Source organism: Oncorhynchus keta, chromosome 10, assembly GCF_023373465.1.
Source record: "Oncorhynchus keta strain PuntledgeMale-10-30-2019 chromosome 10, Oket_V2, whole genome shotgun sequence".
Classification (NCBI taxonomy): domain Eukaryota; kingdom Metazoa; phylum Chordata; class Actinopteri; order Salmoniformes; family Salmonidae; genus Oncorhynchus; species Oncorhynchus keta.
In genome coordinates this window covers 82,993,777-83,015,150 of record NC_068430.1, presented here as the reverse complement: position 1 = coordinate 83,015,150, position 21,374 = coordinate 82,993,777, and the positions used below count along the sequence as shown (strand labels likewise).

The following is a 21,374-nucleotide window of genomic DNA, read 5'->3' as shown; positions in this document are numbered from 1 at the left end:
TTTAAATTGTGTCTATGGCAACCTTATGTCTTCTCTCTTGTGTGCGCTGGTGTACTTTAAGATGGGTTGATTGAGCAAAACATTTCCCCACAGACAGAGCAGAGGTCAGGCTTACAATTTACATTTAAGTAATTTAGCAGACGCTCTTATCCAAAGTGACTTAGTAGTGAGCGCATACATTTTTCACAATATTTCATACTGGTCCCCGGTGGGAATCGAGAGACTCTTCTCTGCCTAGTCAGCTTCATGATGTTGTTGAGGCTCCCCAGAGGATCCACAATAGTCACGTCTCCTGTATGAACGGGAACATCAGACAAACAGTAAATACAGGTCATAGAGAGAGAGGGGTGTCAGTCTAGAGAGAGAGGAAGGGAGGGAGGGGTCAGTCTAGAGAGAGAGGAAGGGAGGGAGGGGTCAGTCTAGAGAGAGAGAGAGAGAGGGGGTGTCAGTCTAGAGAGGGAGGGAGGGGTGTCAGTCTAGAGAGAGAGGGAGGAAGGGGGAGGGAGGGGTCAGTCTAGAGAGAGAGAGGGGGGGTGTCAGTCTAGAGAGGGAGGGAGGGGTGTCAGTCTAGAGAGGGAGGGAGGGGTGTCAGTCTAGAGAGGGAGGGAGGGGTGTCAGTCGAGGAAGGGAGGGAGGGGTGTCAGTCTAGAGAGTGAGGGAGGGGTGTCAGTCTAGAGAGGGAGGGAGGGGTCAGTCTAGCGAGAGCGGGAGGGGGGGTCAGTCTAGAGAGAGAGAGAGAGGGGTGTCAGTCTAGAGAGAGAGGGAGGGAGGGGTCAGTCGAGAGAGAGGAAGGGGTGTCAGTCTAGAGAGAAAGAGAGAGGGGGGGTGTCAGTCTAGAGAGAGAGGGAGGGGTCAGTCGAGAGAGAGGAAGGGGTGTCAGTCTAGGGAGAGAGGGGGGAGGGGTCAGTCGAGAGAGAGGAAGGGGTGTCAGTCTAGGGAGAGAGGGAGGGAGGGGTCAGTCGAGAGAGAGAGGGAGGGAGGGAGGAAGGGGTGTCATTCTAGGGAGAGAGGGAGGGGTGTCGTTCTAGGGAGAGAGGGAGGGGTCAGTCGAGAGAGAGGAAGGGGTGTCAGTCTAGGGAGAGAGGGAGGAAGGGGTCAGTCGAGAGAGAGGAAGGGGTGTCAGTCTAGGGAGAGAGGGAGGGAGGGGTGTCAGTCTAGGGAGAGAGGGAGGGGGAAGAGTGAGGGTAATATAAAGGAAGAGAGCGGAAGAAAGAGAAAGATATGAAAGGAGCACCACAATTCGGTCACAAGTTTCAATTTTCATTCTCCCCCTCACTGACAGCCGCTTATTCAATAATGCGTCCAGAATGGCACCCTATTCCCTATTCCCTGCACTACTTTAGACAGAAGCTCTATAGGCCCTGGTGAAAATTAAGGCACTAATTACAGTCAGGTCCAATGTTATTGGCACCCTTGACAAAGATTAGCAAAAAATACTACAAAATAAATAAATCAATACAAATACTGAGCTATATTGTATGCTTAAAAAATGAAATTATTTTATGCTAATACAAACACTCAGAAAAAGAGATATTGTTTAACAAGTAATATTTGAATACAATTCCCTCGGGCTTTCAAGCTGATCATGTCACTGTTCAAACAGCCTAGCTGTACTAGAAATATCAAATAAAATGTATTTATAAAGCCCTTCTTACATCAGCTGATATCTATAAGTGCTGTACAGAAACCCAGTCTAAAACCCCAAACAGCAAGCAATGCGGGTGTAGAAGCACGGTCTCTAGGAAAAACTCCCTAGAAAGGCCAGAACCTAGGAAGAAACCTAGAGAGGAACCAGGCTATGAGGGGTGGCCAGTCCTCTTCTGGCTGTGCCGGGTGGAGATTATAACAGAACATGGCCAAGATGTTCATAGATGACCAGCAGGGTCAAATAATCACAGTGGTTGTAGAGGGTGCAACAGGTCAGCCCCTCAGGAGTAAATGTCAGTTGGCTTTTCATAGCCATTCATTCAGAGTATCTCTACCGCCCCTGCTGTCTCTAGAGAGTTGAAAACAGCAGGTCTGGGACAGGTAGCACATCCGGTGAACAGGTCAATTGCATCATCTGTTGATCTATTGGGGCGGTATGCAAATTGAAGAGGGTCTACGGTGTCAGGTAAGGTAGAGGTGATATGATCCTTAACTTGCTTCTCAAAGTACTTCATGATGGCAGAAGTGAGTGCTGCTGGGCGATAGTCATTTAGTTCAGTTACCTTTGCTTTCTTGGGTACAGGAACAATGGTGGACATCTTGAAGCAGTAGGGACGGCAGACTGGGATAGGGAGAGATTGAATAAGTAAACACTAGCGTTCATAGTAATGGTTATCAACTGTATCACAGAAATGGAATGTAAAACACAGAAAATAGATGTTGTGGTGGCAGCTCAACCACAGAAATATTTGGGTTTATGAGATTTGATTTCCAACGAGTTACAGGGTCTGTTGAGAGGTAGTGTCCCGTCCTCCCAGGCTGTTGGCATTGTGCAGGAGCAGATATTGTCAAAGTAGTGGAATGGGCTAGTAGGTTTTTAATGAGTGGAAGTGGAAGCTGCAGAGAATTACATGGGTGTATGACATTTTACTAAAGAAGAGTTATCTGTTAATGAGGTTTATATTAAATAGTGGGATACCAGTGGAGGCTGGTGGGAGGAGCTATAGGAGGACAGGCTCATTGTAATGGCTAGACTGGAATAAATTAAACGGAGTCAAACGTGAGCTTTGTTCGAATACTCATACTAACCATACTATTTGCGATGTAAATTGAGTATGTACTATGTTTTTTGGTATGGAGTTATAGTTAGTATTCTGAAAGTTCCAACATGTCGTACTAAATTCGCCCAAATACGAAGTATAAAAGCAGTGGACACTATTTCTGGTCTTTTAGGGCCCATAATGCAATTCTTCCAAAAATGGGCATGGCTTCACAATGTTTTCAGATTTGAAGAAAATTAAATAAAATATGCAGCTGAAGTCTGATGAGAGTGCATACAAATTCATTGCTTTAACCAATTATGTCAAATGTTAAGAAAATGTTGAGAAATGTAATAAAGTAATGACTTGTCATATAAGTTACACGTTATGTTGGCTGACAATTTGTTAGCTACGCTATCCTTACGAACCACATAGCATTACATCAGTATGTACCGGTATGTTAGCTAGTTACCTAAAGTTAGTTGGCTACTAATACATCAAATACATAATTCTGTCTATCTACTCCGATTTCGGGCTCAACACCTATTGAATATATGGCCGGTGTTAGTAAAAGTAGGTTTAAAAAAAAAAAGCGTAATTAAATTTTTGCCAGCAGCACAGTTACATTCACCAACCCTCTGGATAACATGAAAACAGCCTAACCAGCTCTGCTAGGGTAAGTAAAATGGTCAGAGTGAGGTGTTCTCTCATTTGTGTTTGGAGCTAGCTAGCCAGTTAGCTCAGGCGCTTGACTGCCATTGTGATTTCAGAACTCTTGAGGTCAGAACCGTACTCCTGATTTACAAAAAGGCCCAGAACTCACTCTGGCACTCCAGATTGAATTTACAAACACACCCAAAATCGTAAAATTTTAGCTAGTTATTTGTTATGCCAACAAGCTAGCAAGAAGTTGCATAGCAACAGTATAAACTTCCGGTAGACAGGTGAAGCGCTAGTACTCTCAACTGAAACGATACCGTTCGTTTACAGTATACTAAAATGAACTAATAGTATGTACTCATTGTGTAGTATTCAAACACAACTATGGTTTCTATATGTTTGATAACGTAGCATGTATTCCATTCCAGCCATTACAATGAGCCCGTCCTCCTATAGCTCCTCCAACCAGCCTCCTCTGTGGTATACAGGTGTCGGGCTGGTTGGTGGCCAATTTTTTTCTCCCTCTGTTTGTATCACAAATGTAACGTGATTAAACACACACTATCGCACAGTAGGTGGCGGCATCCACAAACAAAATGTGTGAACGCCATGATACCAAAGAAGAAGAAGATATACCCCCCACCCTCGCCAGCCTTCCTTCTGAGAAGCAGTCAGTCAACCGGCTGTTGCATTTTTTTTTTTCGATTATCGATTGGTCTTGTCTGGACCGTGAAGTCGCGGGAGAGTTTGGACAAAAATGGTGGATAAATAAAATAAGAGTTCACTAAGGCCGTTTAAAAAAGTATCAATTTACGGTCTGCTTAACAGGGTGGCGCTCCCATAGACACCAATTGATTGAACCAGAAAAAACAGCGACTGGATTGGAATCCTTCCTGCCCCCCTCAAAAAAACGTGACTAGCTAGCATATGGACGCCGATAAATACAGAAACAACTGGCTTTGAATGGTACGTTTTATCAAATAATTAGCTACGAGCTACTATTCTTAAAATGTGAGGTAACGTTAGTTAACGTTGCAGTAGGTTGTCAGCTAACACTAGCTATGATTCTTGTTCACTTGCTAAATCTATAGGTTTTTATTTGAAAACCTCTCGCTAACTGTCAAAGGTGACCGTTAGGATCGCGTGACAAGAATGGAGGATAATTTGGAGCGCGTGCTCCATTGCGATGACAAGGAGGAGGTAGGTGTATTGTTTACATATAGTAGGGCATTGTGTAAGTGGTCTTAAAATGTCATATAGCTAGGCCTACCTTCCTTCTCAAGTAGCATGATATGTGTGTGTGTGTCTCTCCCCAGTTGAGGCGGAAACTGGCCCTGCTACAGAGGGAGTACTCCAGGACAGTTCAGAGATTACAGGTGAGAGATATGGTGTGTAAAGGTGGTAACAGAGGTGTGTGTGTGTGTACTGGTGGGTTAGTAGTGTGTGTGTGTGTGTGTGTGTAGTAAGCACCACAACCATGACTGATACCTGTGTTGTGTAGTACTGCACGTGTTTGACAACATTGATGTACATTATCCCCCCTATACACACACAGCGAGCTGAGCGTTCAGATGCCGTGCGGAAGCATGTGAGGAGTCGGATCTCTGAGCAGAACCTCCAGGACCAGACAGACCCAGTCCCAGCCAGCACCTTTCCCAACCCAGCTCTACCTCCCCTCTCCCTTGGTAGCCCTGCTAGGACAGCCCCAGGTTCGGCCTCACCACCAGGCCCCGCCGGAGGTCAGTCTGCCCATATTAGAAACTAAGTGCTGTAAAAAAAAAAAAAAAGTGATGTTAGCATATTTGAGCTTACCGCTATTATATTATTAAGGTTGTAGTGTGTGTGTCCAGGTTGTATTCAGGTTGTAATGTGTATTGGAAATGACATTGTACTGTGTGTGTTCAGGTTATATCCAGGTTGTAATGTGTATTGTACTGTGTGTGTTCAGGTTGTAATGTGTATTGTACTGTGTGTGTTCAGGTTGTAATGTGTATTGTACTGTGTGTGTTCAGGTTGTAATGTGTATTGTACTGTGTGTGTTCAGGTTATATCCAGGTTGTAATGTGTATTGTACTGTGTGTGTTCAGGTTGTAATGTGTATTGTACTGTGTGTGTTCAGGTTGTAATGTGTATTGTACTGTGTGTGTATGTGTGCAGACTCGACTGTGGCGGCATCGTGTCCGGTGGAATCTGAGAACCCCAGGCGGAGGAGTCCGTCCATCCGCTTCCTCCTCCCCGTCGATGACTCTTGCCCTCGGACACCTGACCTTAACCCTCTCAGACGAAGCCACTCCCTCCGGCTGAGGTCACGGAGAAGCCGGCTGCGCTGGGAGCGGACGGGGAGGGTCCAGGGCGGCGAGGGGGCAGGGGGGAGGTACGACACGGAGACCAGCGAGGATGGGCTGGAGCTGGAAGCACAAACAGAGAAAGAAGAGGACGGAGAGAAGAGAAATATGGAGGAAGAGAAGGAGGGTGTGAAGAAAGAGCTGGAGAGGGAGGAGAATGAGAGGGAAATTCCAGATAAAGAGGCAATGAAACAGAGCGATGGAGAGGAGAGAGAAGAACAGAGGACATATGGACAGAAGGAGATCGGTTCACCCCTTCCTTCTCTGAGGAGAGATGGAGAGAATGAGAGAGAAGAGGGAAGTGATTCAGTAGCTACGGGAGTCTCTGTGTTAGGGGCTGTTGGGTTGTGTAACACTGGGGGAGTCCTGGACTCGTGCACTCTGGTGGAAGGTCTGCCGTTCCCCGTAGAATACTACATCAGAACCACAAGACGCATGGCCTCTTCACAGAGCCACAGGTTAGTGGTCACCTTTAATATCTGTTGTTGTTATACTTGATTGTATTGTACTCTATTGTTGAGTACTACTTCAGAACCACTAGATGGCGACGCATGCCTTCGTCTCAGATCCACAGGTTGCCTGGGTGATTCCACGCCAGGGTGGGACCAATATATATATTTTGGTATCTCTGCTTGTTCTGGCAATTCTCACACATACATTCTTCCTCCCAATTAAATGTTTGATATGATTTTTACATTTGTGTCACAAACCATTTCATGAAGAAATTGGCTGCTTTAGCTCCCTTTAGACCAATAATCAAATACAAGTTTGAAAGCCCTTCCCAATGATGCACAGTTAAAAACAATAAGATAAGAAAAATACAAATAGTAACACAAGGAATAAAATACAGAAGAATTAAGCTTTATACAGGGAGTACCAGTACCAGATCACTGTGCAGCTATATACAGGGAGTACCAGTACCAGATCACTGCAGCTTTATACAGGGAGTACCAGTACCAGATCACTGTGCAGCTATATACAGGGAGTACCAGTACCAGATCACTGTGCAGCTATATACAGGGAGTACCAGTACCAGATCACTGTGCAGCTATATACAGGGAGTACCAGTACCAGATCACTGTGCAGCTATATACAGGGAGTACCAGTACCAGATCACTGTGCAGCTATATACAGGGAGTACCAGTACCAGATCACTGTGCAGCTATATACAGGGAGTACCAGATCACTGTGCAGCTATATACAGGGAGTACCAGATCACTGTGCAGCTATATACAGGGAGTACCAGATCACTGTGCAGCTATATACAGGGAGTACCAGATCACTGTGCAGCTATATACAGGGAGTACCAGTACCAGATCACTGCAGCTATATACAGGGAGTACCAGTACCAGATCACTGTGCAGCTATATACAGGGAGTACCAGTACCAGATCACTGTGCAGCTATATACAGGGAGTACCAGTACCAGATCACTGTGCAGCTATATACAGGGAGTACCAGTACCAGATCACTGTGCAGCTATATACAGGGAGTACCAGTACCAGATCACTGTGCAGCTATATACAGGGAGTACCAGTACCAGATCACTGCAGCTTTATACAGGGAGTACCAGTACCAGATCACTGTGCAGCTATCAGATCACTGTGCAGCTATATACAGGGAGTACCAGTACCAGATCACTGTGCAGCTATATACAGGGAGTACCAGTACCAGATCACTGTGCAGCTATATACAGGAGTACCAGTACCAGATCACTGTGCAGCAGGGAGTACCAGATCACTGTGCAGCTATATACAGGAGTAGTACCAGATCACTGTGCAGCTATATACAGGGAGTACCAGTACCAGATCACTGTGCAGCTATATACAGGGAGTACCAGTACCAGATCTACAGGGAGTACCAGATCACTGTGCAGCACTGTGCAGCTATATACAGGGAGTACCAGTACCAGATCACTGTGCAGCTATATACAGGGAGTACCAGTACCAGATCACTGTGCAGCTATATACAGGGAGTACCAGTACCAGATCACTCACTGTGCAGCTATATACAGGGAGTACCAGTACCAGATCACTGTGCAGCTATATACAGGGAGTACCAGTACCAGATCACTGTGCAGCTATATACAGGGAGTACCAGTACCAGATCACTGTGCAGCTATATACAGGGAGTACCAGTACCAGATCACTGTGCAGCTATATACAGGGAGTACCAGTACCGGGAGGGCCCGGTACTGGGCCTTGGTCAGGGTGGTGACCAAGCTTTGACAATGCTCCAGAGTTCCTCTGTGGAGATGGGAGAACCTTCCAGAAGGAAAACCATCTCTGCAGCACTCCACCAATCAGGCCTTTTATAGTAGAGTGTCAGACGGAAGCCACTCCTCAGTAAAAGGCACATGACAGCCTGCTAGGAGTTTCCCGAAAGGCACCTAAAGGACTCTCAGACCATGAGAAACAAGATGTTCTGGTCTTATGAAACCAAGATTCAACTATTTGGCCTGAATGCCAAGCGTCACGTCTGGAGGAAACCTGGCATCATCCCTATGGTGAAGCATGGTGGTGGCAGCATCATGTTGAAGGGATGTTTTTCATCTGCAGGGACTGGGAGACTAGTCAGGATGGAGGGAAAGATGAACGGTGCAACATACAGAGATTCTTGATGAAAACCTGCTCCAGAGCGCTCAGGACCTCAGCCTGGGGAGAAGCTTCACCTTCCAACAGGACAAAGCACACAGCCAAGACAACACAGGAGTGGCTTCGGAAAAAGTCTCTGAATGTCCTTGAGTGGCCCGGACTTGAATCCGATCAACATCCCTGGAGTGACCTGAAAATAGCCGTGCAGCGATGCTCCCCATCCAACCTGACAGAGCTTGAGAGGATCTGCAGAGAAGAACGGCAGAAACTCCCCCAATACAGATGTGCCAAGATTGTAGCATCATACCCCAAGAAGACTTGAGGCTGTAATCGCTGCCACAGGAGCTTCAACAAAGTACTGAGTAAAGGGTCTGAATACTTATGTAAAAGTGATGTAAAAAAAAATATATATATATATATATATATATTTATAGAAATGTAGAAAAATGTCTAAACCAGACTGTTCTCCCATTGCACACGATAACACGTTGATCTGCTGCTGTATGTGTGTCTGCAGACTGTTCTCCCATTGCACACGTTAACACGTTCTGTAGTTTAGTCACCCAAACAACATATTTTGTTCATTTAAAGTCCATCAGTCGACCACTTGGTTGTTAAAATGTTCCAACAGGAGAAACACTTGACTCCTCTACAAGACTCCTGTATTTATGTCAATTGTTGAGTTTACTGCAATTACTATCACAGTCTTCTTAAGACTCATTTGTATTTGTCAATTGTGCATGGGGTCATTGCATATACTCAAATGCAACACAGAAGATAGACTGTGTGAGTTTATAATTATAATCGAACAACGCTAATAATAATAGTAATACATTTGCTATTCCCTTGTTACAGAGGGCGTGCAGCAAACCCAGTGACGCTACTGGTCCCTCCTCATCTACAGTTGTGACAGACACTCCAGCAAGCATTTAAAAGGCAGGCTGCTTATGCACCCACATCAAAACATGCTCAAGACCTCACTGCAGCCCTTTCATATTACATTGCAAAGGACATGATGCCATTTCATATTGTTGAGAGGCCTGGCTTTCTGTGGCTGGTGAAGGTTGCTGTGCCCGACGACAAAGTGCCGTCACCAACATTATTTTCCAAGACTGACATCCCAAACCTGTACAACCAGGTTAAAGCTGATGTTGGAAAACGTTTGGCTCAAGGCACATGGTTTGCTGCAACTACTGACCTCTGGACCAGTGAAAGTGGGGGGTGGTTCAACCCTACATCAGCTTCACTATCCATAAGCTCACCCCAGACTGGCACCTGGAATCAAACTGCCTGGAAACACAGTTCTTCCCAGAAGATCACTCGGCTCACAACATCAGAGTTTATGAGAATGTGTCCTGGACCACATCACCCGTGATGTTCTGGTGGAAACGGAGCCGTCCCTGACTAAGGAGATGAAAAGGGTAATGAGAGAAGACCTTAACGACATACACAGAGAAGGCAAAGAGAGTCGTGCACATGGCTTGTTTCATTGGCCCCTGCTTCAAAAGGAGCTTGTTAGATGAGCCTGAGGCTGCAAACGTTGACACTGACAGATGTGTCCAGGAGGCCTTAATATATAATATATATATAATATAATAATAATATAATATATGCCATTTAGCAGACGCTTTTATCCAAAGCGACTTACAGTCATGTGTGCATACATTCTACGTATGAGTGGTCCCGGGAATCGAACCGTTACAAGCGCCATGCTCTACCAACTGAGCTACAGAAGGACCACAGCTGACAGCTGTACAAGTCAGTGAAGAACCACAAAGCACCAGCAACGCCTCCACCACCACCACCCCCACAGCGGCATCGGAGGGGAAAGGCCTGGCTGGGTTGCTGAGAAGGATTACCTCAACAAGGCAGCAGAGAGGTGAAGAGGGTCAGATTCCGACCTCCCCACAAGACAGAGTGAAAGAAGCGATCAGGGTCTACCTGTCTCTGCCATCCATTCCAGCTGAAGAGGTTCCACTGGTGTGGTGGAGGGGCCCTGCATCAGAGCTGCCTCGCCTTGCCAGGGTTGCCAGGAAGCTTTTATGCATCCCAGCAACCAGCGTGCCGTCAGAGAGAGAGTGTTCAGTGCCAGCGAGCACTTTGTCTCCCCTTGCAGATCACTATTTAAACCGGACAAAGTAAATATGTTGACATTTTTACATTTCAGTTTCAAGTGAACAAAGATGCAGACATACAGGAGGTTAGCCAGCAGCACCTTGTTTCTATATGAAGGAGAGAACAGACATACAGGAGGTTAGGCCAGCAGCACCTTGTTTCTATATGAAGGAGAGAACAGACATACAGGAGGTTAGGCCAGCAGCACCTTGTTTCTATATGAAGGAGAGAACAGACATACAGGAGGTTAGGCCAGCAGCACCTTGTTTCTATATGAAGGAGAGAACAGACATACAGGAGGTTAGGCCAGCAGCACCTTGTTTCTATATGAAGGAGAGAACAGACATACAGGAGGTTAGGCCAGCAGCACCTTGTTTCTATATGAAGGAGAGAACAGACATACAGGAGGTTAGGCCAGCAGCACCTTGTTTCTATATGAAGGAGAGAACAGACAGGAACAGACATACAGTTAGGCCAGCAGCACCTTGTTTCTATATGAAGGAGAGAACAGACAGGATGTTAGGCCAGCAGCACCTTGTTTCTATATGAAGGAGAGAACAGACATACAGGATGTTAGGCCAGCAGCACCTTGTTTCCTTTAGGCCAGCAGCACCTTGTTTCTATATGAAGGAGAGAACAGACATACAGGATGTTAGGCCAGCAGCACCTTGTTTCTATATGAAGGAGAGAACAGACATACAGGATGTTAGGCCAGCAGCACCTTGTTTCTATATGAAGGAGAGAACAGACATACAGGATGTTAGGCCAGCAGCACCTTGTTTCTATATGAAGGAGAGAACAGACAGGATGTTAGGCCAGCAGCACCTTGTTTCTATATGAAGGAGAGAACAGACAGGATGTTAGGCCAGCAGCACCTTGTTTCTATATGAAGGAGAGAACAGACATACAGGATGTTAGGCCAGCAGCACCTTGTTTCTATATGAAGGAGAGAACAGACATACAGGAGGTTAGGCCAGCAGCACCTTGTTTCTATATGAAGGAGAGAACAGACATACAGGATGTTAGGCCAGCAGCACCTTGTTTCTATATGAAGGAGAGAACAGACATACAGGATGTTAGGCCAGCAGCACCTTGTTTCTATATGAAGGAGAGAACAGACAGGATGTTAGGCCAGCAGCACCTTGTTTCTATATGAAGGAGAGAACAGACATACAGGATGTTAGGCCAGCAGCACCTTGTTTCTATATGAAGGAGAGAACAGACATACAGGATGTTAGGCCAGCAGCACCTTGTTTCTATATGAAGGAGAGAACAGACAGGATGTTAGGCCAGCAGCACCTTGTTTCTATATGAAGGAGAGAACAGACAGGATGTTAGGCCAGCAGCACCTTGTTTCTATATGAAGGAGAGAACAGACATACAGGATGTTAGGCCAGCAGCACCTTGTTTCTATATGAAGGAGAGAACAGACATACAGGATGTTAGGCCAGCAGCACCTTGTTTCTATATGAAGTCATCACCAGACATTGGATGGGTTTACAGGATGTTGTTTGGCCAGCAGCACCTTGTTTCTATTGGAGAGAACAGACATACAGGATGTTAGGCCAGCAGCACCTTGTTTCTATATGAAGGAGAGAACAGACATACAGGATGTTAGGCCAGCAGCACCTTGTTTCTATATGAAGGAGAGAACAGACAGGATGTTAGGCCATTGTTTCTATATGAAGGAGAGAACAGACAGGATGTTAGGCCAGCAGCACCTTGTTTCTATATGAAGGAGAGAACAGACATACAGGATGTTAGGCCAGCAGCACCTTGTTTCTATATGAAGGAGAGAACAGACATATGGATGTTAACAGCACATATGGGATGTTAGGCCAGCAGCACCTTGTTTCTATATGAAGGAGAGAACAGACATACAGGATGTTAGGCCAGCAGCACCTGGTTGTCTATATGAAGGAGAGAACAGACATACAGGATGTTAGGCCAGCAGCACCTTGTTTCTATATGAAGGAGAGAACAGACATATGTTAGGCCAGCAGCACCTTGTTTCTATATGAAGGAGAGAACAGACATACAGTATGTTAGGCCAGCAGCACCTTGTTTCTATATGAAGGAGAGAACAGACATACAGGATGTTAGGCCAGCAGCACCTTGTTTCTATATGAAGGAGAGAACAGACATACAGGATGTATTGGCCAGGCATTGTTTCTATTGGATGGGTTTACATACAGGATGTTAGGCCAGCAGCACCTTGTTTCTATATGAAGGAGAGAACAGACATACAGGATGTTATTGGCATGTTTCTATATGAAGGAGAGAACAGACATACAGGATGTTAGGCCAGCAGCACCTTGTTTCTATATGAAGGAGAGAACAGACAGGATGTTATTGAGGCACCTTGTTTCTATATGGGAGAGAACAGACATACAGGATGTTAGGCCAGCACCTTGTTTCTATATGAAGGAGAGAACAGACATGGTTGTACAGGATGTTAGGCCAGCAGCACCTTGTTTCTATATGAAGGAGAGAACAGACATACAGGATGTTAGGCCAGCAGCACCTTGTTTCTATATGAAGGAGAGAACAGACAGGATGTTAGGCCAGCAGCACCTTGTTTCTAAATGAAGGAGAGAACAGACAGGATGTTAGGCCAGCAGCACCTTGTTTCTATATGACAGACAGGATGTTAGGCCAGCAGCACCTTGTTTCTATATGAAGGAGAGAACAGACATACAGGATGTTAGGCCAGCAGCACCTTGTTTCTATATGAAGGAGAGAACAGACAGGATAGGCAGGATGTTTCTGTATGGCCAGGTTTTAGTAGCACCTTGTTTCTATATGAAGAACAGACAGAATGTTAGGCCAGCAGCACCTTGTTTCTATATGAAGGATTTAGGCCAGCAGCACCTTGTTTCTATATGACCGAGAGAACAGACAGGATGTTAGGCCAGCAGCACCTTGTTTCTATATGAAATACTGAGAGAACAGACATACCAGGATGTTTAGGCCAGCAGCACCTTGTTTCTATATGAAGGAGAGAACAGACATAAGGATGTTAGGCCAGCAGCACCTTGTTTCTATATGAAGGAGAGAACAGACATACAGGTGTTAGGCCAGCAGCACCTTGCACCAGGATTTAGTTTCTATATGAAGGAGAGAACAGACAGGATGTTAGGCCAGCAGCACCTTGTTTCTATATGAAGGAGAGAACAGACAGGATGTTAGGCCAGCAGCACCTTGTTTCTATATGAAGGAGAGAACAGACAGGATGTTAGGCCAGCAGCACCTTGTTTCTATATGAAGGAGAGAACAGACATACAGGATGTTAGGCCAGCAGCACCTTGTTTCTATATGAAGGAGAGAACAGACATACAGGATGTTAGGCCAGCAGCACCTTGTTTCTATATGAAGGAGAGAACAGACATACAGCATGTTAGGCCAGCAGCACCTTGTTTCTATATGAAGGAGAGAACAGACATACAGGATGTTAGGCCAGCAGCACCTTGTTTCTATATGAAGGAGAGAACAGACATACAGGATGTTAGGCCAGCAGCACCTTGTTTCTATATGAAGGAGAGAACAGACATACAGCTGCATGTTAGGACATGTTAGGCCAGCAGCACCTTGTTTCTATATGAAGGAGAGAACAGACATACAGGATGTTAGAAGCCAGCAGCACCTTGTTTCTATATGAAGGAGAGAACAGACAGGATGTTAGGCCAGCAGCACCTTGTTTCTATATGAAGGAGAGAACAGACAGGATGTTAGGCCAGCAGCACCTTGTTTCTATATGAAGGAGAGAACAGACATAGGATGTTAGGCCAGCAGCACCTTGTTTCTATATGAAGGAGAGAACAGACAGGATGTTAGGCCAGCAGCACCTTGTTTCTATATGAAGGAGAGAACAGACATATCAGATGTTAGGCCAGCAGCACCTTGTTTCTATATGAAGGAGAGAACAGACATACAGGATGTTAGGCCAGCAGCACCTTGTTTCTCTATGAAGGAGAAGACATACAGGATGTTAGGCCAGCAGACCTTGTTTCTATATGAAGGAGATGGATGTTAGGCCAGCAGCACCTTGTTTCTATATGAAGAGAACAGACAGGATGTTAGGCCAGCAGCACCTTGTTTCTATATGAAGGAGAGAACAGACATACAGGATGTTAGGCCAGCAGCACCTTGTTTCTATATGAAGGAGAACAGACAGACAGGATGTTAGGCCAGCAGCACCTTGTTTCTATATGAAGGAGAGAACAGACAGCATACCTTGTTTCTATGTGAGGATGTTGGCCAGCAGCACCTTAGGCCAGCAGCACCTTGTTTCTATATGAAGGAGAGAACAGACATACATCTATGTTAGGCCAGCAGCACCTTGTTTCTATATGAAGGAGAGAACAGACATACAGGATGTTAGGCCAGCAGCACCTTGTTTCTATATGAAGGAGAGAACAGACATACAGGATGTTAGGCCAGCAGCACCTTGTTTCTATATGAAGGAGAGAACAGACAGGATGTTAGGCCAGCAGCACCTTGTTTCTATATGAAGGAGAGAACAGACATACAGGATGTTAGGCCAGCAGCACCTTGTTTCTATATGAAGGAGAGAACAGACAGGATGTTAGGCCAGCAGCACCTTGTTTCTATATGAAGGAGAGAACAGACATACAGGATGTTAGGCCAGCAGCACCTTGTTTCTATATGAAGGAGAGAACAGACATACAGGATGTTAGGCCAGCAGCACCTTGTTTCTATATGAAGGAGAGAACAGACATACAGGATGTTAGGCCAGCAGCACCTTGTTTCTATATGAAGGAGAGAACAGACATACAGGATGTTAGGCCAGCAGCACCTTGTTTCTATATGAAGGAGAGAACAGACATACAGGATGTTAGGCCAGCAGCACCTTGTTTCTATATGACGGAGAGAACAGACAGGATGTTAGGCCAGCAGCACCTTGTTTCTATATGAAGGAGAGAACAGACCTGTTAGGCCAGCAGCACCTTGTTTCTATATGAAGGAGAGAACAGACAGGATGTTAGGCCAGCAGCACCTTGTTTCTATATGAAGGAGAGAACAGACATATAGCATGTTAGGCCAGCAGCACCTTGTTTCTATATGAAGGAGAGAACAGACAGGATGTTAGGCCAGCAGCACCTTGTTTCTATATGAAGGAGAGAACAGACAGCCAGAGCACCTTGTTTCTATATGAAGGAGAGAACAGACATACAGGATGTTAGGCCAGCAGCACCTTGTTTCTATATGAAGGAGAGAACAGACATACAGCATGTTAGGCCAGCAGCACCTTGTTTCTATATGAAGGAGAGAACAGACATACAGGATGTTAGGCCAGCAGCACCTTGTTTCTATATGAAGGAGAGAACAGACAGGATGTTAGGCCAGCAGCACCTTGTTTCTATATGAAGGAGAGAACAGACAGGATGTTAGGCCAGCAGCACCTTGTTTCTATATGAAGGAGAGAACAGACAGGATGTTAGGCCAGCAGCACCTTGTTTCTATATGAAGGAGAGAACAGATATACAGGATGTTAGACCAGCAGCACATTGTTTCTATATGAAGGAGAGAACAGACATACAGGATGTTAGGCCAGCAGCACCTTGTTTCTAAATGAAGGAGAGAACAGACATACAGGATGTTAGGCCAGCAGCACCTTGTTTCTATATGAAGGAGAGAACAGACATACAGGATGTTAGGCCAGCAGCACCTTGTTTCTATATGACGGAGAGAACAGACAGGATGTTAGGCCAGCAGCACCTTGTTTCTATATGAAGGAGAGAACAGACATACAGGATGTTAGGCCAGCAGCACCTTGTTTCTATATGAAGGAGAGAACAGACAGGATGTTAGGCCAGCAGCACCTTGTTTCTATATGACGGAGAGAACAGACAGGATGTTAGGCCAGCAGCACCTTGTTTCTATATGGAGGAGAGAACAGGCAGAATGTTAGGCCAGCAGCACCTTGTTTCTATATGAAGGCGAGAACAGACATACAGGATGTTAGGCCAGCAGCACCTTGTTTCTATATGACGGAGAGAACAGACAGGATGTTAGGCCAGCAGCACCTTGTTTCTATATGAAGGAGAGAACAGACATACAGGATGTTAGGCCAGCAGCACCTTGTTTCTATATGAAGGAGAGAACAGACAGGATGTTAGGCCAGCAGCACCTTGTTTCTATATGGAGGAGAGAACAGGCAGAATGTTAGGCCAGCAGCACCTTGTTTCTATATGAAGGAGAGAACAGACATACAGGATGTTAGGCCAGCAGCACCTTGTTTCTATATGAAGGAGAGAACAGACATATAGCATGTTAGGCCAGCAGCACCTTGTTTCTATATGAAGGAGAGAACAGACATACAGCATGTTAGGCCAGCAGCACCTGTTTCTATATGAAGGAGAGAACAGACAGGATGTTTAGGCCAGGCACCTTGTTTCTATATGAAGGAGAGAACAGACATACAGCCTGTTAGGCCAGGCATGGTTTTACTCCCTGGTTGCCCCTTGGATGGGTTTACCCTAGCGGTTGTATTGGCATGGGTTCTACATATGGTGGTCCCGTCATTACATGGGTTTACATGCGCCATGGTTGTATTGGATGGGTTTACATATGGTTGTATTGGACCAGGGTTTACATATGGTTGTATTGGATGGGTTTACAGACATACCCCAATGGTTGTATTGATGGGTTTACATATGGTTGTATTGGATGGGTTTACATCATGGTTGTATTGGATGGGTTTACATATGGTTGTATTGGATGGGTTTACATATGGTTGTATTGGATGGGTTTACATATGGTTGTATTGGATGGGTTTACATATGGTTGTATTGGATGGGTTTACATATGGTTGTATTGGATGGGTTTACATATGGTTGTATTGGATGGGTTTACATATGGTTGTATTGGATGGGTTTACATATGGTTGTATTGGATGGGTTTACATATGGTTGTATTGGATGGGTTTACATATGGTTGTATTGGATGGGTTTACATATGGTTGTATTGGATGGGTTTACATATGGTTGTATTGGATGGGTTTACATATGGTTGTATTGGATGGGTTTACATATGGTTGTATTGGATGGGTTTACATATGGTTGTATTGGATGGGTTTACATATGGTTGTATTGGATGGGTTTACATATGGTTGTATTGTGGGTTTACATACACATTGCTTTACTTGTGTTGCTTAAGGTTGTGTTCATTAACCTGCACTAAGGATACTTAGTGAATGGCCACATGGCGCCATCTTTAATGTTAAGGATATTATTTTAAAAAGTGCATCGTGCTGATAATTGTATTTGTTGTTTGTTGGTTTTCAGTATAAAACTTGATGAAATGATTTCAGTGAATCAGTACTTTTTCAACATTTCCAGCACATCTTAACAATACCGCGATAATACTGATAACACTGATAATACTGATAACCGCGATAATACTGATAACCGCGATAATACTGAAATACTGATAACCGCGATAATACTGATAACCGATAATACTAAATAACGTAACTGATAACTGATTACCAACCGTTTGATATAACCACGATAATACTGATTAACACGATAATACTGATTACCCGGATAATACTGATAACCCGATAATACTAATACTGATTACCACGATAATACTGAATACTGATTACCACAATAATACTGTAATACTGATTACCACGATAATACTGACCACGATAATACTGCAATACTGACCACGATAATACTGATTACCACGATGAATAATACTGATAACCACGATAATACTGTAATACTGATAACCGCGATAATACTGATAATACTTATAACCGCAATAATACTAAATAACGGCGATAATACTGATAACACTGATAATACTGATAACCGCGATAATACTGATTACCACGATAATACTGCCATACTGATAACCGCGATAATACTGATTACCACGATAATACTGATTACCACGATAATACTGTAATACTGATTACCACGATAATACTGTAATACTGATTACCACGATAATACTGATAACCGCGATAATACTAATAAACCGCGATAATACTGATAACCGCGATAATACTGGTAATACTGATAACCGCGATAATACTGACAATACAAATAATACTGATAATACTGATAACCGGGATAATTTTGGTCACTATAATGGTGATATGAAATGTCCATACAGTTTCAACTCTAGCTGTAACGTAACAAAAGTGTTAGAAAAAGTCCAGGGGTCTGAATACTTGATGAATGCATTGTTTATTAGGTAAAGTAAAAGAGACGCCAATATAAAGCATTGTGGCCACCACGAGCCACCAGAACAGCGCCGTGGTAAAGATTCTTTAAGTGTCTGGAACTCTATTGGAGGGATGCATAACCATTCGTCCACGTGAAATTCCATCATTTAGCGTTTTCCACCACCATCAACAAAACGGCGTCTCAGTAAGTTGTATGTGAGGCTGTTCCGTGTGTGAGCCTGCTCCGTCTCGTCTGTGGTTCACTAATCTAATGTAAGGTGTTTTGTTAATGCTACTTTCAGAGACCTGCAGGCTGTCATTCTGAACCAACTCAACAGGGGGCGCCACAGAAGGAGCAGGGGCCGGATGTCTAACACTTCACAGTCCGACTCACTAGCACAACCCTCCAATCACCGCCCATGCTCAAGTCAACTGACCTCAAACTCACCGAACAATCGCACACCGGTTGAGGAGCCATCAGCCAATCAGATGCTTACCGCTGAGTCAGGGACCAATCAGAGTGAGAGTTTACCCTCCAGGCCGAACACTGCAGGCTCTATCAGAGACCAGAGGAGGAGAGGAAGGAGGCCGAGACTGAGCCGCTCTCTAAGTTTGGACTCAGATCCCCCAGCACCAGTCCCAGACAACACCCAGACCCCGGCCGCTATTAGCCCAGCCTCACAGCCTCTCCCTGGGGGTGGATGTCCGGAGCGCTGGACTCTCTCTGGAGGTGTGGAGGAAAGGCTTTATCCCATCTTCAGAAGGAGCTGTGTCTCTCCCCTCATTCACACATCAAAGCAGAGCAAAGGTGGGGCTGAGCTGTGTGGTGTATCTGAAGGCTGTTACACTTCACTGTGACTTATCAGCTAACTTTTTCATTCTTTCACTCGTGTGTGTGTGTGTGTGTGTGTGTGTGTGTGTGTGTGTGTGTGTGTGTGTGTGTGTAGAGAGTGTGCGGTCTCTCCTCCTGCCCTCCTCCCTCTCCCCTGGAGGACCAGCAGTGCACCCTGGGAGTCTGGGCCGCGTCATCTCAACCTTTGACCTCCAGGATTTCCATCTCCCCGATGATCAGTTCGGACAGCTAAAGCTCCAGAAGCTTCGCGCCTCATTTGCCGTTGCCGTCCCAGAACCCTTCTCACCTTACAACATGCGTCGTCGCCGCAACAGAGGCTCGGTCCACGGCGACACAGGCGGTCAGACGTCTAAAGCGCCGACGCCTGAGCCCCTCCCTCTCAGCCGCACCCCTCCTGTCACAGACTGCGTCACTCCGGTAGAACAGTCTGTAGACAGATATATAGGCCAGCAGTCTACAGACGCACTAGACCATTCTACAGACCTCCATTCGGAGTACCATTCAGTTTGCCCGTTTACAGACCACCTTGTAGACCAGCCTACTGGCCATCAGTCTACAGACCAACCCGTAGACCAGCCTACTGGCCATCAGTCTACAGACCACCCTTTAGACCAGCCTACTGGCCATCAGTCTACAGACCACCCTGTAGACCAGCCTACTGGCCATCAGTCTACAGACCACCCTGTAGACCAGCCTACTGGCCATCAGTCTACAGACCACCCTGTAGACCAGCCTACTGGCCATCAGTCTACAGACCAACCCGTAGACCAGCCTACTGGCCATCAGTCTACAGACCAGCCTACTGGCCATCAGTCTACAGACCAGCCTACTGGCCATCAGTCTACAGACCACCTTGTAGACCAGCCTACTGGCCATCAGTCTGTAGACCAATCTGTAGACCTGCTTATTGGCCATCAGCTTACCGTTTTAGTAGGCCAGTCTATAGACTTTCCTTCAGTAGACCAGCAGACAGGCCTACTCACTACTGAGTGCCCTTCCCTTCAAACTGAAACCGAGACAGAGTGCCCTCCCGAGTGTCCATCCTTCCACACAAAGACTAAGTGCCTTTCTCCGTGCCCTACGGAGTTCTCTGTCGAGTGCCTTACCAAATGTCCTTTCGTGTGCACTACTGAGTGCCCTTCCCTCCGGACGGAGACAGATGCAGAGTGTGCTGTCCCCCCCAGCCCTTCCCTGCTCCTCCTTAGCCCCTCCCTAACCAGCCGCACCCCTCACGGACACACCCTCTCCCTTTCCCTCTCCTCCATTCCCCCCTTACCTTCCTTAGGGATGACGCCTAGCCCCTTGACCCCTAACCCCAACATACCCCTCTCCCTCCCTGACAGCCCCCCATTACCTTCTTTAGAGGCGGTGACTCTCCCCCTCTCCTGCCCTCCCTGCCCCCCCTCTCTGACCCTCCCCCTCTCCTGCCCCCCACTCTGACCCTGCCCCCCTGACCGCCCCACTCTGACCCTCCCTCTCTCCTGCCCTCCCTGCCGCCCCACTCTGACCCTCCCTCTCCTGCCCTCCCTGCCCCCCCAGCTCTGCCCCCCCACTCTGACCCTCCCTCTCCCTGCCCTCCCTGCCGCCCCACTCTGACCCTCCCTCTCTCCTGCCCTCCCTGCCCCCCACTCTGACCCTCCCTCTCTCCTGCCCTCCCTGCCGCCCCCACTCTGACCCTCCCTCTCTCCTGCCCTCCCTGCCGCCCCACTCTGACCCTCCCCCTCTCCTGCTCTCCCTGTCCCCCTACTCTCACCCTCCCCTTCCCCTCTAGTCCCTCCACCCAAGCCCTCTCTCCTCCCTCCCTCTCTCCCTGCCCCTCTCCAATCATCCCTCTCTCCTCCTCCCCTCCTTCCTCCCTCGCTCTCTGCCACCCCAACCTTGTTGATTCCCTGCCCCAACTTTTGCTCCCTCCCACTCCTCT

General features: G+C 46.3%; 1 protein-coding gene and 1 long non-coding RNA gene across 51 annotated transcripts; one reads left to right on the top strand and one right to left on the bottom strand.

Moving 5' to 3' along the window:
* The first annotated feature begins 3,982 nt into the window (after positions 1-3,982).
* Positions 3,983-20,893, top strand: LOC118382046 (uncharacterized). Its single transcript, XM_052526136.1, has 7 exons — positions 3,983-4,313; positions 4,439-4,547; positions 4,664-4,723; positions 4,903-5,086; positions 5,505-6,150; positions 18,903-19,408; positions 19,548-20,893. The coding sequence occupies exons 2-7, from the start codon at positions 4,500-4,502 to the stop codon at positions 20,891-20,893; spliced, it is 2,790 nt and encodes a 929-aa protein (XP_052382096.1). The 5' UTR covers positions 3,983-4,313; positions 4,439-4,499.
* Positions 10,496-16,763, bottom strand: LOC127932583 (uncharacterized). 50 transcript variants are annotated; one of them, XR_008146030.1, is made up of 8 exons: positions 16,710-16,763; positions 16,448-16,655; positions 15,591-16,397; positions 14,847-15,349; positions 14,044-14,143; positions 13,601-13,866; positions 11,330-11,857; positions 10,496-10,824 (listed from the first exon to the last, which is right to left on the bottom strand). It is a non-coding gene; the product is annotated as an uncharacterized LOC127932583 (long non-coding RNA). The 50 variants fall into 50 exon arrangements; XR_008146036.1 differs by having other exon boundaries at positions 15,591-16,343; positions 16,602-16,655; XR_008146043.1 differs by lacking the exon at positions 16,710-16,763 and having other exon boundaries at positions 11,276-11,383; positions 11,492-11,857; positions 16,448-16,701.
* Positions 20,894-21,374: the final 481 nt, after the last annotated feature.